Raw genomic sequence first — 21,150 nt, 5'->3', positions numbered from 1 at the left:
TCCTTGTTCAATAAGATCTAATCTTCCACCTAAAGAAGCATCTTGGGAGGATTATGATTATTTGAAGGTTAAGTTACCAGATTTTAACACTAATCATTTCGTGGTCAGCATAAAAACAAAAGTATTTTGAGGTCTGGGTACTCCGTTGTGATGAAAAAGCAATCTTCCAATGCTCAGGTTTAACATTCTAGGTGAACTGCATCTACTACTTTTTATAAACAAAGCATTAGACGGTTGGACCACAGATAATGTTGTTATATCGTGGATATATCTATCAACTCCCAATCACAAAGTAGTTGATACAGCTATATAAAATCGCTCGATTCAACTCTTGTATTCAAAAATATCATCTTTCGATTGCTGTAAACCTAATACAACCTTTCTCATTTATTTGAGGATGGGAGCGAATATGCTTTCCAAAGCTCACATAAGATGAGTTCTATATCAATCAATTTGTTCAAAATTTTTGAAGTTCTACAAAAATGTTGGTACAGCCTTCCATAGGGTAAATTTACATTGACAAGAAAAGAGACTACAATAAATTACAACATGTGGACAGCCATATTACACTCTGGAAGGTACAGGAGCCTATCTTGCTGGATAGTCTGATTTGCACGGTAAAGCAAGAGGCAGCCGCAACAAGCACCTTATTTGGAAGGCCACAAAGAATCTACTCCTGGTGAAGCGGATTTCTGCTGCTTTTATATCAGATGCCTGCCTACTGAATCAAATTCTCATATAAGTACATGCAGCAGAAGAAGAAGAGGAGCTTAAGATGTGTTGTTTCCATTCTCCATCATAAAAGCTCAGCCTCTTCCTGGTCTGCATCAGCATCATCAACATCATTCTCCTCGTCTTCTTCTGGAGCATCAGGGTCTACTCCCTGCCAAAAATGGATAGGTTCATTTAAGCAAATAGTGGGACCAAATAAACTGTCTACTGAAGTGCTAGTGTAAGTTTATTCAAGTTACGAAACGCAATGTATGCATGATAGCAGGAGCAAAGTAATGTACGCCAGACGTACAGCCAAGTGAATTTGGTGTCCCACGATCAATTTTCCAACATATACATGAATAAAGAAGTTCAAGAACAACTAGTTACAATATTTAGCTGAGAAACTATGTTGCATGTTTAGATTTTAGACAAGCATATATAGAGAATGCTTCCACATTGAACAGGAAACAAAACCTTGAGTTGCTTCTCCAGGCGCTCCAATCCTTTCTTTGCAGCTTCATTTTGGGGATTTATCCTGACAGGCAGAGCAAAATATTGGTGTAAGTATTAAGGATTACGCTATTTCCGTGCAAACTGCTTCTCTTCTCATTTGCTTTTTACCTTCTCTGATTAAAAGCACAGATTAGATAAAAGGCTGATTTTGTGAGATTGATCATCCAACACTTGTAATGCCTTAAAATCGAGCAGAAAAAAGATTGCAAGAGCATTCAAGGAAAAGTTACTACCTCAGTGCTGCCTGATAGTGTGACAAGGCATCTTGCAGCATATTTGTAGCAGCAAACACTTGGGCAAGCTTAACATGTAACGAGTCATCAGCCCAATCTTTGAGATATCGCTCAAGGAGAGAAACAGCATCTCCATTTCGACCTTCAATGACATGCAGTTCTGCCAAGGCTAGCGCTGCTCCAAGATAGCCAGGTTCCAGCCTTAGTGCAGATTCATAGAACTTCTTCGCCTGTAAAAAGAGTTGGTACTTGAATTTCAAGAAAAAGAAACAGATAAAGTGCAACTCAGACGTGCAGCTATAATGTTAAGTTGTTTTTAGAAAATTTATGAGGTAACATTTTATTAATGTTGTGGGAAAAAGTCACATGTACAAGATGTATGCCAAAAAGTACAGAATATACCTAAAGATGTTGTTATCTACAAAGCCACCCAACTGTCTATACTGACATGAACCTTTCGTATATTAAGAAATATGTAAACTAGAAGATAGCTGAAAGAAATTATTTCTTTGGTACTGCCATAAGAATACAAACAAGAAGGACAGAATAAGCAATACTTTCTTTAAAGATGGCAGTCACTGTCCCTAATGTACATCACGCATGACAAACAAAAACAAAACTCTGATCCAGATCAAGAGCGTAGTATTTTCCCATTTTATCTTGTTAGGTTGCACAAAATACTTACGAAAATATTTTTGGAACGAAAATGTTTTCCTGAAAGTAGGGGAAAATGACTTCCCTAGGGACACAAGAGAAGTCATTTTCCTCATACGAAAAGAGGCACGACACTCCCGCATGACGGAGACATTCTATCTGTACAGCCTCATCTATATTTCTGTGACAATGTAATTAATTTATCACCTTTCCCTCATGACGCATGCAATAGGTGTTCGATCTCAATGTTTAGAAAAATACTAATCATTTTTAGTATTTTTTTATAAGAAAAAAAAAGATGAATCTTTGTGACCTTTAAGATCTAAAAGCACCTTTCTGTAGCCACCTGAGCAGTTCAGTGGTGTTGGGTTGTGATACACAGAGCATCTGTAAAATTGATATTATATTAAACGATAGAAGAGACTTGAGAGAATATTTCCTATCCACCAATCAATTACTAGGAAAAATTTTCGACATATATATTTTATTCACCATAAAAACACTGGAAAAGAAGTAAATCATTTTTTTTCACTAGAGAATGCTTTCTGGAAAATATTTTGCGTGGAAAACATTTTTGTTCATACCAAACACATCCCAAGTCTTACCAAATTGGATTTTCTTTACATGTAAAAAGTGAAAATGTCAAATGAGAAGTATATATCTATATATAAAAAAAAAAAAAAAGATATTTAAATTACATTATCTTAATAATGAAAAAGGGTCAAAAATGCTCTTAAACTATGCGAAATTGAACAAAAATGTCCTCGTCAATAGTTTGGTCCAAACATGCTCCTGTTGTTAATAGTTTGGCTAAAAAATGTCCCTATTAGTTACTTATTTGGGTCGAAATTGTCTTTTTACTAATACATATACTGTTTTTAAGAAAACATTCTTTTCCTAATAAAAATATTCTTTTTAAAGAACCTTTTTCTTGTTTTTTTTCATTTAAAATCCCTTTAACTAATAAGAAAGTAGAAGTAATTTTTTTCTTATCTCGTTTTATCAATTAAAATAGAATAACTATAATTATAACTATATATATATATATATATATCCTTTTTTATCTCATTTGTATTTCAAGTTCGTTAGTAATCGTTTACGGTGAGTGGATAAGCAGGAGGGGATCCTTGTGCAAAGGCTAGTGAGGTTCCTGCTATGGTAAAGTGAAAGATCTTTCACCATAGTGGGAAGAAGACAAGTGAGAGCGAGAGTAAAACAAGCTCTAGTGGTGGGTTGTCTTTGCGGGGTCCCATTTCATCAACATAGTCAAAAGCAATGGATGTGGCATTAATTACTTTGTTTGCATTCTGGAAACGTATGGCCATAGTGTAGGTATGTAGTTCGGACTTATTCTCCCTTCTATCTATCAACAGGTTCATTATGGAACATCTCCCCCCCCCCCCCCTCACTCCCCCTTTTTCAATAAATAAGCCCCGCGGTCCCTATATACATATATGTGTATGTGTGTGTGTGAGAGAGAGATCATAGTAACCAAATCATTAACTTTTATTTAGATGACAATTTTTAAAAAATTCCAATAAACTAGAAAACATTTTTATTTCTTAATCTTTTCCTAATTGAAGTATGATAAGTATTTGCTAATATATTCCTTGGTTTAAAAGTTGAAATGAAGAAAGGTTCAAGAGTAACTCCATGGACAATATTTTGTGATTTGAAGTAATGTGAATAAATTTTCGTGTTTTATAGGCATTATGATTGTAGTATCTTAACTTTAAAATCAAGGATTATATTAGCAAATATTTATCCCTTTTTCAATTCAAAAAAGATTAACAAATAGAAATATTTTCTATTATATTAGAAAAAAGAATGTTATTGTTATCAAAATGAAAAATAATAATGGGTTACTATGATCCTATATATATGACTTATCTGTTAAAAAAGTGCATGAGATTATTCTATTTTAATTGATATAACGATATTAAGAAGAAGAAAAATTACTTCTTAAATTTTTATTAGTTAAATAGATTTAAAAGCAAAAAAAAAAACAAGAAAATGGCTCTTCAAAAATAATATTTTTATTAGGAAAAGAATGTCTAAAAGGAGGAACAATATATTTATTAGGAAAAGGGTATTTTTGACCCAATTGGCCAATTAAGTAACAATAAGGGCATTTCTAGACCAAACTATTGACGAAGGGCATTTTTGTAAATTTTCGCATATTTTAAGGGCAGTTTTGACCCTTTGTTGTAATAAAAATGTGTTGGAATGTCATTATTTTCCTTATCATGTTCCAACTTTTAGTTTTCTAAATTGGACATTAAAAAGGTGAAAAACAAAACAAATTCATTGGTCAAAGAGGATTAAAGAAAGTGTCCCAAAAGATGTGACACGATTATTATTTGTATAGCTTTTTTCCTTTCAGATTCACTCTGAAATATTTTGATGAATTATTAATTTTTCAAAGTCTGACCTATACTGCTTTTTATAGTTTCCAAGTATATTTAGTGTTTATTTTTACAAAACAATATATGAAATCAATTCAGAAAGTAGACGGTTCAACTTTTATACTGCAAAAATGTAATTGATTATGGGCAAAGGAAGTAACTCTTAACAATTTGGAATACTATATAAGTAACTTTAGAGAACTATCCCAGACATTTCAATAATCAAACATACGTTTACAGAATTTATAAGAATATTTTTTTTTATTCTCCATTACAGCCAAAATCAAGCAGTTGTGTGTAAACTAGTTAGGTCAATAGTTCAGGTGTAACTGAAAATGCATGTTTCCAGCTCTCACGTTAGCAATCTTGCTAAATCATATTAAGAATTCAATTTGAAATAGTATTAGATACATCTTTATGATATTGCAACCAATAATATGCGAGTGGCAACGCTAGTGTTGCTACCTCTTTTTTAGTTTTAAAATTCACTTAACCATTATGATTCTCTTAGACAATGCTAATAAGAAATAGCAAACAAACCAGATAGGTCTGGGAACTCGGTTCAAATATCAAAAGGTACAAAAGGAGGAAAGTCAATTATACCTTTTCCCTCCCACTAGTGTTACTAGCATGTACGTCACCCACCAACTTTAGAGCTTTTGCTGACTGTGGCATGGCCTTCATCGCCTCTCTTGCAGCATGCAGTGCCTCCTTAATCTTTGAAATCGCTAAATAAGAGCGAACTAAACCTAGAATTGTATTTGTAAGAAACTCAATTCAGAAAAGTTATGGAGCAACACAATGGTGTCATTCAAAGAAGCAGAATGTTGGCAACCCAAACAACAGAACTTCACCCTTCTTAAAAACAAACCTTGATAAGAACGAAGATCAGGTCTCAATTCTTGAGCTCCTCTGAAGGCAACCACAGCAGCTTCAGGTCGATTCATTGACAAGTATAAATTTCCCTAGATGTTGGACCAAAAAAAAGAATAACCTAACTATGTGGTATTGAAAAGCATTCCACTAGACAGAAAAAATCTTAAGCATACCTTCATTATATAACCTGGTATATGCCTCTCATCAATGCGGATGCTCTGGTTGAAAAATGAAATATTATCACTAGTCTATGCTTGCTTTGTGAATAGCAATTTCAAAACTAAAACTCAACAAAACTAACCTTCTCAGTATAAGATAGAGCCCCTCTCTCATCTTTCCTTTCCCATAAGACAGACAAGGCCACAAAAACTTCAGGTCTGGTAGGGTCTATGTTTAGTAGGTCATGTGCTAACTTATTTAACTTTGAATAATCAGATTTCAGCTTTAAGAGCATAGCATATTCGTCCATATAAGTAATAACATATGGATCAATGGATCGAACCTGCAGAGACCATGCAATATTAATATGTAGTGCATCTTTAGAAAGGATAAAATATCACATCAGAACGTAGTAGTCGTTTTACCTTCTCAAAATCTGTCATAGCTTCTTCAGTTTTTCCAATGATGGCTTCAACCTTCAGAAGTGCAAACATGAGATGAGAGATAACAATTAACTTTTTTTCTCATTTTCAGATTAAAAATTGCAGAAAAAAAGTTAAAACACCATCTCCTTTAAGGGGTCCGTTTGGTAGCTGATTTGAAAGGTGAGTTATACACACATTAAATTTTGCATAAGTAATACCATGTTTAGCAGCTATTTAGGAGATAAATTATTCATGTATAAAATTAATACAGTGTTTGGTTTGCAATTTAGAAACTCGCATAACTACTACATGTATAAGTTATGAGGAAATATATGCATTATTTTATGCAGGATAGAACGTGGAATAACTAATACATGCATAAAATAATACATAGAAATTCTTATAACTAATTCCTACATTACTAATACCTACATAACTCTAACCAGCTACCAACCAGTGTTATCAAAAGCAAAAGGTGCAAAAAAGCTCGAAGGTCTGTTGGGTCTTCAAGTGTAAAGTGCAAATAAAGCGTGGGCTTGAATGAAAAAAGACATAAAGGGAGAAAAAATAAAAATATATATGTTTGGTCCAAGACTAATAATTTATAAGCATGAATGACAAATATGTGAACAAAGAGATTGAAAAATAATTACCATAAGGTGAAAACACCAATTGTTTAGTGTCGTCTTTTCAGAAGAGGTTCATTGGCAAGGAAAAGTATGCCTTAGAACTTTGATGACGACACTGAAGCGCACATTAAGCGAGGCGAAGAGCTCAACACGTTTAAGCGTGACTTTGATAACATTGTACCAAACAACCCCTAAGGGGTTAGGATAAAAACTATTTTCATCTTAAGAGATTTATTTGATTTATTATGTCAATGAGCATTCAACCATCTGTGAAAATAAACAAGTACCAACAGTAGTTCTCTGTAGTCCAAGAGCTGGAAAGTGAAGAAAAATATAGTTTTCATGCGGGATCTTATCTGGGTAATTTAGAACAATCATTAAAATAAGGCATTTCCTTGACGAACAGTTCAAATGTGCATGGTTGGAGTTGGACTTTCAATGACAAAACCAGACAAATCTAGAACATGGAAAGAAAATTCTAGGCATGTGATAGTTCGCTACTTCTAGTAAAGGAAAAAAATAGTGTAGAGAATATTTGATCCACAAGAAAGAAAAGGCACAATTACTTTCAAATAATTCGGTTTTATTTTATGGATAATAATTTGGTTATATTTCGATTAATATACCCGTTCCTCTGACATGTTAATCATGAGCCTCATCCTACTGCCACATACACATAGTAAAAGGAAGGTCAAATACTTAGCCCATAAAGTTGGCCTGAACTGCCAGTTAGACACCTTATCTAGCCTTGTAGCCAGCAGTTAGATACCTCTATTCGGCACATGTGTCTTAGGAATACTCGTGGCTGACATGGCAGATGCATGTTTTCTACCTAATCTTTGAGCGCCTGAGACTTTTTTAGGTTGGCTTAGAACACTTCTCTTTTCTCGCTCCCACCTTCCATAACTAGACTTCATCTCCTTCACCATCTCCGCATCACCAGTGTTATCAAAAGCAAAAAGCTCTAAGGTCCGTTGGGGCTTTAAGCACAAAGCACAAATAAAGCGTGGGCTTTAATGAAAAAAGACGCAAAGAGAGAAAAAATACAAATATATATGTTTAGTCCAAGAATAATAATTTATAGGCATGAATGGCAAATATATAAACATAGAAATTGAAAAATAATTCCGATAAAGTGAAATATCAATTGTTTAGTGTCCTCTCTTCAAAAGAGGTTCATTAGTAAGGAAAAGTATGTCTTAGAACCTTGATAAAGACACTAAAGCGTACATTAAGCGAGGCAAAGCGCTCAACACGATTTGAGCCTCGCTTCAGGGCTTAAGCACACTTTAAGTGTGCCTTTGATAGCACTGCACATCATTTCACATATACAACACCACCCAAACACTCTCAAACACCATTAAATCCATCCAATGCCACCTTGACCATCACTCCTTTCAAAGGAGAAAAAGATGAAAAGAATTTTGGCCTACACACTTTCTCACTGGAAAATACAATAAAAAGAATTTCGGCCTGTTCTTTCTCACTGGAAAATATAAGGACTCTCTTTTCCAGTGAGCATTCAGCTATCGAATCCAAATGGCATTGTTTCTTCCTGATATCACACATAATGCGGATACATATAACAAAAAGCTCTACTACATGACCATCAACCACCATAAAAACTTTCCCAACCAGCTTCATCTAAAACCAAAAGATCACCATGCAGCTACCATTTTTCACCTTCCTCCACTCCCATTTTCACTCACCTATCTCTGCTTCCCAGCAGCAACACTGAAAAATCAACCCAATCTAGAAAAAGGCAAAGAAACATGCAGGAGAATGACTTCAAATCGATCCCTCCATTTTTTTTAATTCTTTTGGCTCTCTTTTCACATGTCCGTTCATACATGAGCAAGGACTTAAACGTGTTGAAATCTTTGGAAGATACATGAAATAAAAGTGGATCATTTCCACTATTGAAGAAGGCTAGGATCATCATAATGTCTTCTTCGACCAAGGGAATAACTCTTCTTTTCAAGTACTGCTTATGATGTGATAACTTCATTGGTTGGAACATGAAGAAGAGGAGGGAGGAAAAAGCATCAGCGGTGGGAGGGTTTTTCCTGATTTGGGAATCAAAGAAGAAGGGGAGAGGGGTGGGTGTTTCCTCTGATTTTTTAATCATTTTTTAAAATAGACTTATTTCTTAAAAAATATACACGTCATTTGTTGTTTTGCCTATTTGACATGTCATCGGTGATTACAACTCACACTTGAGGTCTGCTGGACTTGGATATCCATGAGACATATTTGTATCAAGTAGAGGTGTCTACGTGGTCAGTGGCAAAGTTAAAGTGTCTAACTAGCAGTTCATGTCAACTTTAAGGGGCTATCTATGTATTTGGAAGTATGAATGAAAGGAGCGGTGTGGTATGCATTGCATATTTAAAAAAAAAAATCATACATTCATTATGCCCTAACCTTAGCCATTTCAAGCAGAATATGTATGTTATTGGGAAATCGTCGCAGAAGCTCTGCAAAGAATTCCAGACCACCTGCAGAAAAGAACAGCAGATGGTGATAAGGAAAATCAAACAAAAATTAGTGTCATGTATATAGAAATATATAACATTTTAAAGGCCATTTGGATAGAACTTTTTCCCTCTTCATGGTTCAAAAACATTAAAAAAAAAATTAGCTTTTAATCAAATAATAACTGTATTATTGTTGTGCAAGAATCTCCCAGTATGCAAGCGGTATGTGGGTGATATGCTTCAGGTTTTTACTGATAGAAAAAAGAAAGTAACAGCAGAAACAAAATATACGAAACAGAGAACCCACTGAACAAAATAGCTTCTAGTATTTCAATTTATTTTAATAACAAAATCAATCAAGCTTTAGGAATAACTTACTTTGTGAGCAAATTTTACAACGCATAAAAAACATTTTGCCAAGTATGCCCAAAGTAGACCATGAGTGTTATACGAGATATAAAATGGATATTACTAGGTATAAATTGAAGTTAATAAAGGTAGGGTACAAACTTGTATAAACAGGCAGAAGGAGATACAAGGAGGTATAACATTGAACTAAACAAGACCAATAAGGGGTTCAAGCCAACAAAACCACTAAAATTATTTCTTATCTTGTCAGATTCCATTTTGAAATTCAAGTATGAAAGTAATGCAACAATCAAGCTAATTTGACTGAATTAAACAGCTCTCACTTATATATATTTGGTTTTACAAATTAAAATGTAATCTTAATATTCCCTCCCTATTAATTAAGAATTGAAAATTTTCAATTCGTAACATTTCAAATATCTGGAAGATTTTCAACATAGTACGAGTTCCATACTGCCTTTATTAAAAGAAGAGAATTTTAGAAGTCTTGAAGAGTAGAAGAAAATTGCTCCTCCTATAAAAGTGGATAGTGATGGGACAAGTTAATAGAAAGGATGGATAATTTGGCTCCCACTGGAGTACTACCTAATGAAACTAGTTTATTGTAGTTTTTTTATAGATGCATTACTATTGTAAACACAACACTTTTGAATCTGCTTGTTTTAGCTTTTGCACATCTCAATTACATGCAGATAAACCATTTTCTTTTTTCATATATTCTAAATTCTCTATTCAAAAATAAGAAAAAAGTAAATCCAACAAAATTTCACCATGAAAAGTGACTCTGTCATGTATATATTTTCCTGCGCTAAAAATCCTTGAGACATGTTAGGAAAACAATATCTCACTTCTTTCCAGTACATAGCCATGAAAATTAGAAAGCAAAATCAGGATAAATTTCAAATGGCATCTTCGTCCAGTCAAACCAAGGCAATCAAAAGAAATAGCTTCAAAGGACACGGCAAGACAGCCACAATAAGCTAAAATAGTCAAACTGGCACATTCCAATTCAGTAAAAGCTTGTCACCTTTATAATCATTTGAAGCAATACAACATTGGGCTTCAACATAACGCTGCACAAGAGGAAGAGAGTAATTGAACATTCGATATACATGATAAATTAAATTTAAATATTTAAAAGACAGGAATAAAGTGAACATACACAGATATGCTGTGGACCAGATCTTAAACAGTTATACCTATTTAGGTGCATGAAAGTTGGCACTTATAGTTGACAAGTTCAAATACTGAAAGACGTATGCAAACCACGAGGAATTTGAACCAAGTTGGTATCAAAATGATAAGGAAATGGAAACCAAAGCCAGCAGAATAAGGGATCTCAGATTTTACCTCTCCTTCCCCCGACCATCCCTCTGCATACCGCCCTGTACTCCCCTAAAAATGGCTATTTCCTTAAACTTTCCAATTAAAGCCATTTACTCCCTCCGTTCAATTTGTTTGCCTGGTTTTGACTTGAACGGAGTTTAAGAAAGTAAAAGAAAACTTTTGAATCTTGTGATCTTAAACTAAAGATATATAGAATGTACCAAAATGTTTTTTATTTTAGTGGTCTTAAACATGCCATGTAGAAAGTTAGAATTAAAGAATTGTCAAAAAAGGAAAAAGACATTCTTTTTTAAACGGACTAAAAAGGAAAGTAAGACAAACAATGTAATTCTTTAATTTAATATTTGCCTATTTCTATGCATCAATTGGTGTAAAAGAGTCGCCTTATCAGTTGTTAACTTTTTGTGTATTGACCATTTCTTAATTAAATTTATGATTTTTATACTTGTGTGATAAAGAGTATTTTTGTTGAAGAAGTAAACACATGATGCCTCTATCTAACTTGCTATTATAGTGTTCTATGTACATCTTGCCAATACATGGAGATATGCAAAGATCGGACATCTTAAGCACAATACTTTGTTGGATCACACATCGATTGGGGATATTTTCAATTGTGCACAAATAATTTCATATCCAATTCAACTAGCATTTCTTCTCATTTTCTTTTTTTTGGACAACGGTGCTGGTCATGCCAGCTTACATGCATATCGGCTATTTCACCGGGTACTTGCTACCTTCTACCAAGACTTAGGCAAATGAGAAAAAATCACCTACTTCTCTCCATTCCAATGTATGTGACCCTATTTCCTTTTCAATTTGTTTCAAAAAAAATGACCTATTTCTAAATTTAGAAATAATTTAACTTAAACTTTCCACTTTACCCTTAATGACAAACTTTTATAGCCACCCAAATGTTACGGTGGGTTTAAAAGCACAAGTTTCAAAAGGATTTGTTATTTTCTTACACTGTGTGCCCAGTCAAATAGGTTCACGTAAATTGAAAATGGAGGGAGTAGCACTTTTTCTGTCTCTACTAAGATTTGAACCCTAGTCTACAAGATTTGTTCCGCTTTATTGACCACTACGCCATATTTAATTGTGACTTAGCTCATATTTTACCACATAGAGAACCTACATTTATGGCCTTAATGTGTTGCCACCGTAGCAAGTTTGGCACCACCTGATCTATCATCCCATGAGTAAGTACTCTAAGGGTATCTTCTACGATAGTGCATTCACATCAGAATGGTATCCCATTCATTGAATCAAAATATTTTGTAAGATAGCGTATTCATGATTACCCATGTCATTCTCCTATATAAAGCTTTTTTTAGACAAGTAACAGTTCTATTCAATAAAAACTTAGCCACCCTAGAAAAAGGTGCTAAGTTGGAAACTTTGCAAGCAAAGAAAGGGTGCTTTAAACCCATGCTCAGAACCCTATACAATTATACATTGCCAACTCAATATACTAACTCTCCTACTTCCCCCCACATATTCTATTTATAACAAAAAAAGAACAAGCAAAGACAATTCATCCTAATTTTCTCGATAGAACTGCTAGTGCCTTCAAATGTCTACCATTCCTTTCTTTCCACACTACCCAGCAAATGCAAGCAGGAATAATCTTCCACCAGTCCTCCTCCCCACCTCTATTCCCAATACTCTACCAATTGTTCAACGGTGCCAAAGTAGAACTAGGCATTACCCAAGTTATTCCCAAAATACAAAAGAACATGTGCCACTGATTTATAGTTGTCCCGTTGTGTAGGAATAAGTGTTCATTGTTTTCACCCTCATGTTCACACAAAAGACATCTTGAACAAATCTGAAGACCTCTTCTTTGTAGCTTATCTTGAGTTAGGCAAGCTTCCTAATCACCAACCAGACAAAGAATGACACCTTCATAGGGATATTTACTTTCTAGACTTGTTTCCAAGGCCAATTCTCCTTTACAGGACCTCTTTGATTCAACTGCCAATACACTGACTTTACTAAGAAGGCTCCTTTACTGTTCAGTTTCCACTTTAGTCTGCTTGTAGAATCAGTGCATCCACCAAAAGTTTTCAATATCTGAAGCAGTGCGACGAAACTCTCTATTTCCCTGTCATCAAGAGCTCTTCTAAAGATTAGATTCCACTCTTGTTGACTCCACATTTGGTTGATCATGTTGTTGGAGACTTATAGAATAAAGAACTGGAAACATAGACTTCAGATTGCTCTGCCCAATCAAGTGATCAGCCCAAAAATCAGTTTTTCTTCCATCTCCCACAATAATCTCCACATTTTTCTAGTAGTCTTGCCATTGGTTTCTGATAGTTCTCCACACACTGCTTCCATAGGGACTATTAACTTCATTTGTGTTCCACTAGTTCAGCATCCCATATTTCTGGGATATGAAATTCCTCCAAAGTGAACTATCCCATTATTGAACTTCCAATGCCATTTTTGTAGCAGACTTCTATTATGCAAGCTCAAGTTCTTTATGCCGAAACCGCCATGTTTCTTGCTCAAGGTTATAGCTTCCCATTTAACTAGATTACTGCTTTTCTTCTCTTTGTTGCCTTGCCAAAGAAAGTCTCTTCTCAATCTGTCAATTCTTTTTTTGCCCCTTTGGGTAATGGAAAGATAGACACTTTGTACGTAGGAAGAGCATTTAAAACAGAATTAATCAGAGTCAGTCTCCCACTTAGGAAAGATACCGAATTTCCACTGTGACAATTTTTTGTCATAACTTTCCAGAACATCATTCCAAATTTCTATAGAACAGTTTTTAGCCCCCAAAGACATCCCCAAATAAATTGTTGGAAGAGCTTCCACCTAACAACCAAGGATACTCGCCAGAGAAAGCAAATTTGGAATGTCATTGACCGGAAAAAGAAAGCTCTTTTGCCAGTTAATATGTAAAACTGACAAAGCTTCAAAAATAGTTAGGATGGCTCTGAGATGTCTGATTTGTACCACATCAGCTTCACAAAATACTAGAGAGTCATCGGCATACAAAATATGAGATATTTTTCATTCCTTCAATGGCATTGGGTTGAGATCCAAAACCTTTGATCCAACCATTCAACTGTGAGACCTTAATCATATGATTAAGTCCTTCCATGACTATCAAGAATAGAAAAGGTGACAATGGATCACCTTATCTAAGCCCCCTTTGAGATTGGAAAAAAAAATCTCCAGGCCCGCCATTAATCAATACTGAAAATTTGACATTAGAAATGCAAAATCTTATCCAGTTTATCCATTTGTTACCAAAACCCATGTCTTTATGGATTTTCAACAAGAACTCCCAATTGACATGATCATAAGCCTTCTCAATGTCCAACTTGCATAGAATCCCCGGCCTTTTGAGTTTGACTCTCGAATCAACCAATTCATTAGCCAATACTACAGCATCCATAATCTGTCTCCCCTTAAGAAAAGTCATTTGATGCACATCGACTAGCTTTCCCATCACTAATTTCATCCTTTCTGTCAAGAGCTTGGACAAAATCTTATAGACCCCTCCAATGAGACTAATGGGTCTAAAATCTTTTAACTCTTCAGCACCATTCTTCTTGGGAATCAGGGCAATGAAAATAGCATTCTCCTATATAAAGTTGTCGCCTACTCACCGTAGCAACGGGTTTCGACCCCACGTAGCAAACACTAGATATAAAAACCTATGGTAAGAAACAAAAATGAAACTCTACATTCAAGAAACTAAACAGCCAAATTAGAAGCTGTCAGTGTGTGAATATTGAAATCGTGTGAAGATATCCAAATATAATTTAGTTAAAACACAAAATGTAGCACAAAAATTAAAATTAAAATCGGATTAACAAAGACAGCTCAGTCTATTTAGTGAAAGCAAGCTAAACCATATAAATTGTTCACTCACCTGTAACCAACGACTTGAATCAAAATGATCAAAAGTAGACCTTGCACCTCGAGTTGGGGTCTGCAATGATATCAAAAGTAAGCAAAATGGTGTATTATTATTGCTCCGAAACGTTATGAATTATGTACGAAAGTCCATCTTACTAATTACACTCATGAAATGACAGTTTCAAACAAGTTAATAGAATCAGTATATCGTTCACGCTACTATTTATCATAAGCTCCCCAGGTGTCTGACTCTTGCAAGAGAAATTCCGCAGGGGTTGGAGCATGAAAACAAAAATGGAGGGCTACAGCCTACAAGTGGCTATTCCTCCTCCTTGGACAGTTAACAAGAGAGGAGGTGAAGTAAAAGCAGAGGGGTAATACCCGCTAAGTCAGGTTCCTCAACCCATCCAAAACAAGACCAAAAAACAGAGGTATATTCCTGTTGTGATAATGGATGATTTCTACCATTCTACACCCTCGTATACATCTTCTAGGCTGCACCAAAGCTATTTTAATACTTTTGTAATGACCCTCCAGGTCATTTTAGAAATAAAGCATTCATGTCATCTTTTAAAGCGTTAACCCCAAGTCATTTATGACTTGCTGGCACTGACTGTTCGGTCGTCGATCGTTCGTTTGGATTTTAGGCCCGTTTTTCTGATTTGGAGTTTTTATAACTTGAAAAGTTGACTTCGGTCATAACTTTAGGAAAACGACCTCAAAACGAAATTCTGACGATTCCATCAACTTCGGAATGACCAAATTATGCTAATAGCATGGTCAGCACGAGTACCGAGGCAATCGGTACGAGTTTGAGGCCATTTAGCGCTTTTGTTTTTGAAACTTAGCCTATGGTTGACTTTGGTCAACATTCTTGAAAAATGTGCTCGAATGAAAATTCTGACAGCGTGGTTAGTTTCAAAATGTCGAGTTTGTTCTAAAACGACCCTTTATTCGCTTTCCAAGGCTTCCGGCCTAATCCTGAGGCCCGTTGTGGAATTAGACTCAAACTGGCACTGGGTGTGGGACCCACTTTCAATCGTAACAACCCTGTATTAAAATTTTGACAGCACCCTTGAGTTCGGAACATCGAATTTAGTGGGGCAGCATATCTTGTTTGCACGCACGAAATTCCGAATGAATTTCGAGCACCCCGTCGGAGTATTTGAACTTGGTGAAAACCAGTTGTTGCAGCTGATGCTGGTGCAGGCCGCTATGGCCTTCGCGTTGACCACTTTTTGGTCACTGCGATCGAGAGGTCAAACCTCTGCGATCGCGAGGGACTTTTTCCCAACAGGTTGCGATTGCGACTCCTTTTGCGATCGCGATGAGCAATTTTGTCTGGTCTTTATTTAAAAGACCAGACACGATCAGCTTTGAACCTTGATGTTCATTTGCTTATATCTCTCTCGTTTGGAGCGTCTCCGAAAATTGTGAATTTAGTGTCTAAACGACTGTAATAACATTGTGATTCTGTTTTTTACAGCGTGTCAGCGTTCTGAGGCCGTTCGAAAAGGAAAAGCTCAGATTCCTTGAGTTGGAGCACGCGCGGTCAGCCTACAGGTAGGCTACGATTTTCCTCCCTTTAGACTACGCATGTTTAGGCTCTTAGTTACTAAATTGTATGAGCTTGGAGGGGTTTGGGTGTCGAGCATGCTAAATTACTAGAATTCATGTCCTAGGTGTTATTTTGGGGGAAGTTTCGCACTATTAAAGCATGTCTCCTGTTATTGTTGCTTATCCCTACCTTGTGGTGTGTGTTGTGCCTTTGGTTTATGCATGTGGAAGCATGTTTGACCTTAGTCTAGGCTTAGACTAGTTTTGCCTTAGACTTGCGCGATTTTGGTGCCACTGGCCTTAGTACTTCTCCGACGTCGTTTCGGACAGTTTAGTTCCCTGCAGACTGATATAGCAGACTTGAGTCTGATAGTATGAGCTTTAGCTAGGCAGTAACACGGCTTCGAAATCTTACCCCCATAATGTCTTATTCTTCTATCGGTCCCGTATCACTTGGTTCTTGGTTCTGGAAGTCTTTTCGATGATTCTGATTGGATATGGTTCAGACTGGAGTGACATATTGATTGTGCTCGGTTTGGGGGTATTCTCCGTGACGCTCAGTTGGCCGCTGATCCTAATTCTGACCGACTCGCCCCTGTTCATGGTTCAAGTCCCCAATTCACTCTACCGGGCAGGGTTCAAGCCCCTGCCTTGGTATTATAGCCTTGGTTCAAGTCCATCGCTCCTCACTTAGCCGTGGTTCGAGCCTACCGCCTTTATATAGCCTTGGTTCAAGTCCATCGCTCCTTACTTTCTTTGGTTCGAGCCCTTAGCTACTATTACCCGGTTCAAGTCCGTGGTCTCTCTTACATGTGGTTCAAATCCACAATTATCTATTACCGGGGGTTCAAGTCCTTGGTTGCTTTTAAATCTAGATTCGGGTCCCTGATCCTCTGATGAATCTTCGGTTCAAGTCCTTATCTACTCTCAGTTTTGGGTTAAAGCTTCAGGCTTTCGGGATGGTTCGGTTCAAGTCCGGAAAAAGGGTGGCATTATTTTAACTTTATCGGATCTATTCATTTTACTTCAACTACCTTTGCTCCTGTTGGGCTTATAGGAGTCCGTTCAGGTTGTTATATTTAGACTTGTGCACAAGCGTATCCATCGGGTTTATGGAAACCCAGCGGATTTAGTTAGTTTCTCTCTCTTTGTGTGTTGAGTACGCTCGTGTACATACCTACATTTACTTCTTGCCGTGTCTTTGGTTGTGATTATTTTCTCGCATTTCAATTTACTTTTGCTTATCTTGCTCAGTTGGCCTATGACGCCTATTGGGTACATGTTGTTTTGATACTCATACTACACTCTGCATCTGTTTTCGTGATGCAGGTTCGAGTACTAGCTATCGGCGTTGATTCGAGCCAGTTGTTGTCTTGATCAGAGGCAAAGGTGAGCACATAGCATTCTGGATTTACCTGTCTCCCTCTGTACATATATTTTGTCTGTCTTTTGCTTTTCGAGACAGCCCTGTTTCTGTGGTCCACTTTTGGGACTTGTACTCTTTTTGTAGTAGCTATGTACTTGTGAATTCCAGGTTATGGGAGGGATCTTTTTATTTGTATATATTTCGTTTAGCTTCCGCCGTTCAGTTATGTTCCGGCTATTTCATTTTTGTTTTTAGTTGTATGGTTGATCTTCTACCCTGACATCCCATTACTCACAGTTCCGGGATATGGGTCGGCTTGCCTACTGGCGGGTCATAGTAGGCACCATCATGACCTGAGAAATCGGGTCATGACAGAAACTATGGGGGACGGGTATAAGAAATTGTTCAACACTCAGGTTCTAAATGTACTTTTCCCTTAAATACAACTGACCCCTGTCTTTCTTCCAAAATAGTATAAAGGATGTTCCTATTTTATCAGAAGATTATCCCCTATTCAACTAAAGCACAAAAGTAACTGTTGATTACACACTGCAGGAGGGGCATGGCACAGCAAAGATGTGTAGACGACTCTGGTGATTGTTCAACTTAGCATTTGATACTCTTGATGTTATGACAACTACATTAGAAGAAAGTTATGATCAAAGAAGAGATATTTCTTTCTCCATTCACTAATATAACCATGCGATACCACAACCTATAGCATTGTCAACCGCATAGAAAGACCAACATTTGAATCATCATATTTGAAGCTAAAATTAGAAGATGGACAAAAAGGATGAATATTAATCACTTACACATTTGGATTTGGATATAAGAGGGAGGGGGAATTCAGATGCACAATTTTGGGCTTTTATGAAATTAAAACTGAATGAAATGCTATGCTAGGCATTCTTATTGAACATGTTTTTACTATGACCAAGCCTTAACAATAACACTGTCTGATGTTTACAAGAAAAGTTTTTGACTAACATATCTCTTACAGAGAGGATAGTGAAGATATATATACCAAAAATCTGGTAAAACAAACCTGTGGAAACAATGAAATAATATCCTTAGCTGCAACACCCAATTCTGCCAAAGCAATAATGGCCTCAATGATGCAAGGACAATGCCTGTGAATAACAGGAAAGCGACAACAGTAAGATAAATAAGACTGGGATGACTAACTAATGCAACCAATAATGTGTGACACTTCATATAGCCCACTCCTTATGCAGATTGATCTATAAAATGGTAGGGTACTGAAGAAGGACAGACACCAGAAGGAATAAGAAGGCTAAAAGTAAAACTACTACAAAGAGAAAGAGCTAAAAAAATGTCCAGTGTATTCTTTTCTTTACATGAAATGTCAAAGTCTATAAAAGTAGAAGGCAAGAAAGTAAGAAAAACATCCAGAGAAGGAAAAATAAATAAGAAAATGCATATCACAGGCAAATAAGTTTTTCTAGAAAAATGAAAAGACAAAAGACCTTAAACACTCTTTATAGCATGTAATAGCTGCACGAGTATGTCTTGAATTTCGGTAAAGTTTTCCCATCATGAGATTCATCTGCAAATTTCTTGCTTTGCTTGGGATTCCTTCCATCTGTGACATAATATGGAAAAAAAGACTCAGACTGAAAATTACATATAGGTGGAGTTAAATGACTATATTCATCTATACAGACAATATTACAAAATTACCTAGAAACATTTAAGAACTACAAAGAAAAGAACAAATTTCCTGTTTGGCTTTTTCATCACAATTTGGTAGCTCTTAACATTCTTAAACTGTCTACAATAGATAGTCATAAAGATGACTAACCTCGAGAAGAGCTGCTCTATTCTCATTGAGTGCACAATGCGATGATGCAATTTTGAACTTCACCTGTTATGAAGATAAAAGTTAAAAGGAGCAAAAGACCATTCGTAATGCCGTGGTGAGTTCAACATCTCCAACAATAAGTTATAAGTCAAGATACCTCATTCTCATTAATCGTTGAAATGTTGAAAGAATTTGGCGATGATGACCTGGTAGATGCAGATAGTGAACTTCTAACTGCTGGTGCATTTTGCTTAGGAATTATTCTGTGGCAGTGCAATGCTTGCTTGTATGTGTGCTGGCAAATTAGGAAACCAAATATTTTAACTAATACTATCTAATCAATCTTAGTACCATACGTATAAAAATGTGTCCATTATTAATAATTAAAATCGTAGAAACATGCACAAACAATACAAAATATGATATGGCATAACAATATATTAACGCCAATAAAAAACATTTTGATTCGTCTATATTAAACCAAATTATCTTACAATAGCTCTCCTGTACTCTTTCTCCCGAAATAAAGCATCGCCAAGGAGCACCTGAATAACAAAGTACAGTGACAAACGAATCAACTAGTCAGGTTTTCCTACATAAATCTTTTGTATCCATTCTGCTCTAGTCAGGCCCAATCAACAAATCAATTATAAACATACAAAATCATGGTCTAGCTGAACCTAACATCTCTTTCTTTTTCTTTTTGAATTCCAAATTTGGTGTAAAGATGAATAGATAGAGAGAAGAGAAACAAACCAAATTCTCAGCCTTGAGGTGCGGACTTGTTTCAAGACTTATGGAAGACGACGAAACAAGAAAACATCCCTAGATTGCAATCACCAAAGAAACAGAATCAAGATTACTTGCGCATTAAATTACATCCATAAATTATAAACAGAATTGATACCTAAAAATGGTTTAATCGAAACAAAATTCGCTAGTAAAAATAACATTTGAGCAGAGGTAACTACATTTCAATTACCAAAGAAACAAAATCAATATAAGGATAGCTAAGATAGTAAAAGTAAGACTTCAACGTCATTTCTTTGGTAAATTTCAATCACCAAAGAAACAAAATGAAGATCATTTACGCAGCAAATTAAAACAATGAAATTATAGCCGTCATGGTCAGTAAATTACGCGCATTTGAGCAGAAGTGAAATCCAAACATCAAAGAGAATGATTCCACTCATAAACTCAAAAAAAATCGAATGATAGATAAAACAGTGAAACTAAAACCCTAAGGGCTATAGAAAATTACGAGCATTTGAGCAGAAGCGAACAAGCCATGCTCCAATAGAGTAGTCATGTAGTCTTTCGGGACGTCCATCGTTTGATGATGAGAATTTAGCTTCGTGAAGAAGAGACAGAGAGCTTATGGAGTCTGATACTGTGAGAGCGAGTGCGAAGAGTAGCTAAATTCGAAGCCGCTCGCTTTTTTGAATTCCCTTTTCCCAGCTAAGGTTGCAGAGGAAAACTGTGTGGGGAGAAGGTTGGAATTACATAACTGACCTTTTCAATAATTTGTGATTTATTTTAATTTTTACTTTTTAACAAGAATAATATTAAAAATAAAATAAATAATTTTTAATATAAGAACACGTTAAAAAAAGAGCGGAGGGAGTAAATCTTCATTTGTTTTCATTGAGATTAATATCTTTGAATTTGAATATGAATCTGAATAATTAAAATTGTTTATTTTTTAATATTTGAATATTCATAATT

General features: G+C 35.8%; 1 protein-coding gene across 2 annotated transcripts; it reads right to left on the bottom strand.

The window, feature by feature from the left end:
• Window positions 1-333: 333 nt before the first annotated feature.
• Window positions 334-20,905, bottom strand: LOC129887265 (anaphase-promoting complex subunit 7). 2 transcript variants are annotated; one of them, XM_055962297.1, is made up of 18 exons: window positions 20,687-20,904; window positions 20,182-20,250; window positions 19,920-19,970; window positions 19,583-19,720; window positions 19,426-19,488; window positions 19,091-19,206; window positions 18,649-18,733; window positions 14,691-14,750; window positions 10,482-10,527; window positions 9,033-9,106; window positions 5,980-6,030; window positions 5,697-5,897; window positions 5,569-5,613; window positions 5,391-5,484; window positions 5,123-5,268; window positions 1,461-1,690; window positions 1,189-1,249; window positions 334-883 (listed from the first exon to the last, which is right to left on the bottom strand). In XM_055962297.1, exons 1-18 carry the CDS (start codon window positions 20,753-20,755, stop codon window positions 797-799), a joined length of 1,686 nt encoding a protein of 561 aa, XP_055818272.1. In that variant the 5' UTR covers window positions 20,756-20,904; the 3' UTR covers window positions 334-796. The 2 variants fall into 2 exon arrangements, with proteins under 2 accessions (XP_055818272.1, XP_055818273.1); XM_055962298.1 differs by lacking the exons at window positions 334-883; window positions 1,189-1,249 and adding an exon at window positions 2,447-2,501 and having other exon boundaries at window positions 1,538-1,690; window positions 20,687-20,905.
• Window positions 20,906-21,150: the final 245 nt, after the last annotated feature.

Source organism: Solanum dulcamara, chromosome 4 (genome assembly GCF_947179165.1).
Source record: "Solanum dulcamara chromosome 4, daSolDulc1.2, whole genome shotgun sequence".
NCBI classification, from domain to species: Eukaryota; Viridiplantae; Streptophyta; class Magnoliopsida; order Solanales; family Solanaceae; genus Solanum; species Solanum dulcamara.
This window is presented reverse-complemented; position numbering and strand designations above follow the sequence as displayed.

Coding starts and splice junctions, on each gene's coding strand:
- LOC129887265 (XM_055962297.1), bottom strand. CDS start 20,755: ATGGACGTCCCGAAAGACTACATGACTACTCTATTGGAGCATGGCTTG. Junction 19,207..19,425: donor ATAGAGCAGCTCTTCTCGAG/GTTAGTCATCTT, acceptor ATTATGTCACAG/ATGGAAGGAATCCCAAGCAA. Junction 9,107..10,481: donor TGCTTCAAATGATTATAAAG/GTGACAAGCTTT, acceptor TCTTTTCTGCAG/GTGGTCTGGAATTCTTTGCA.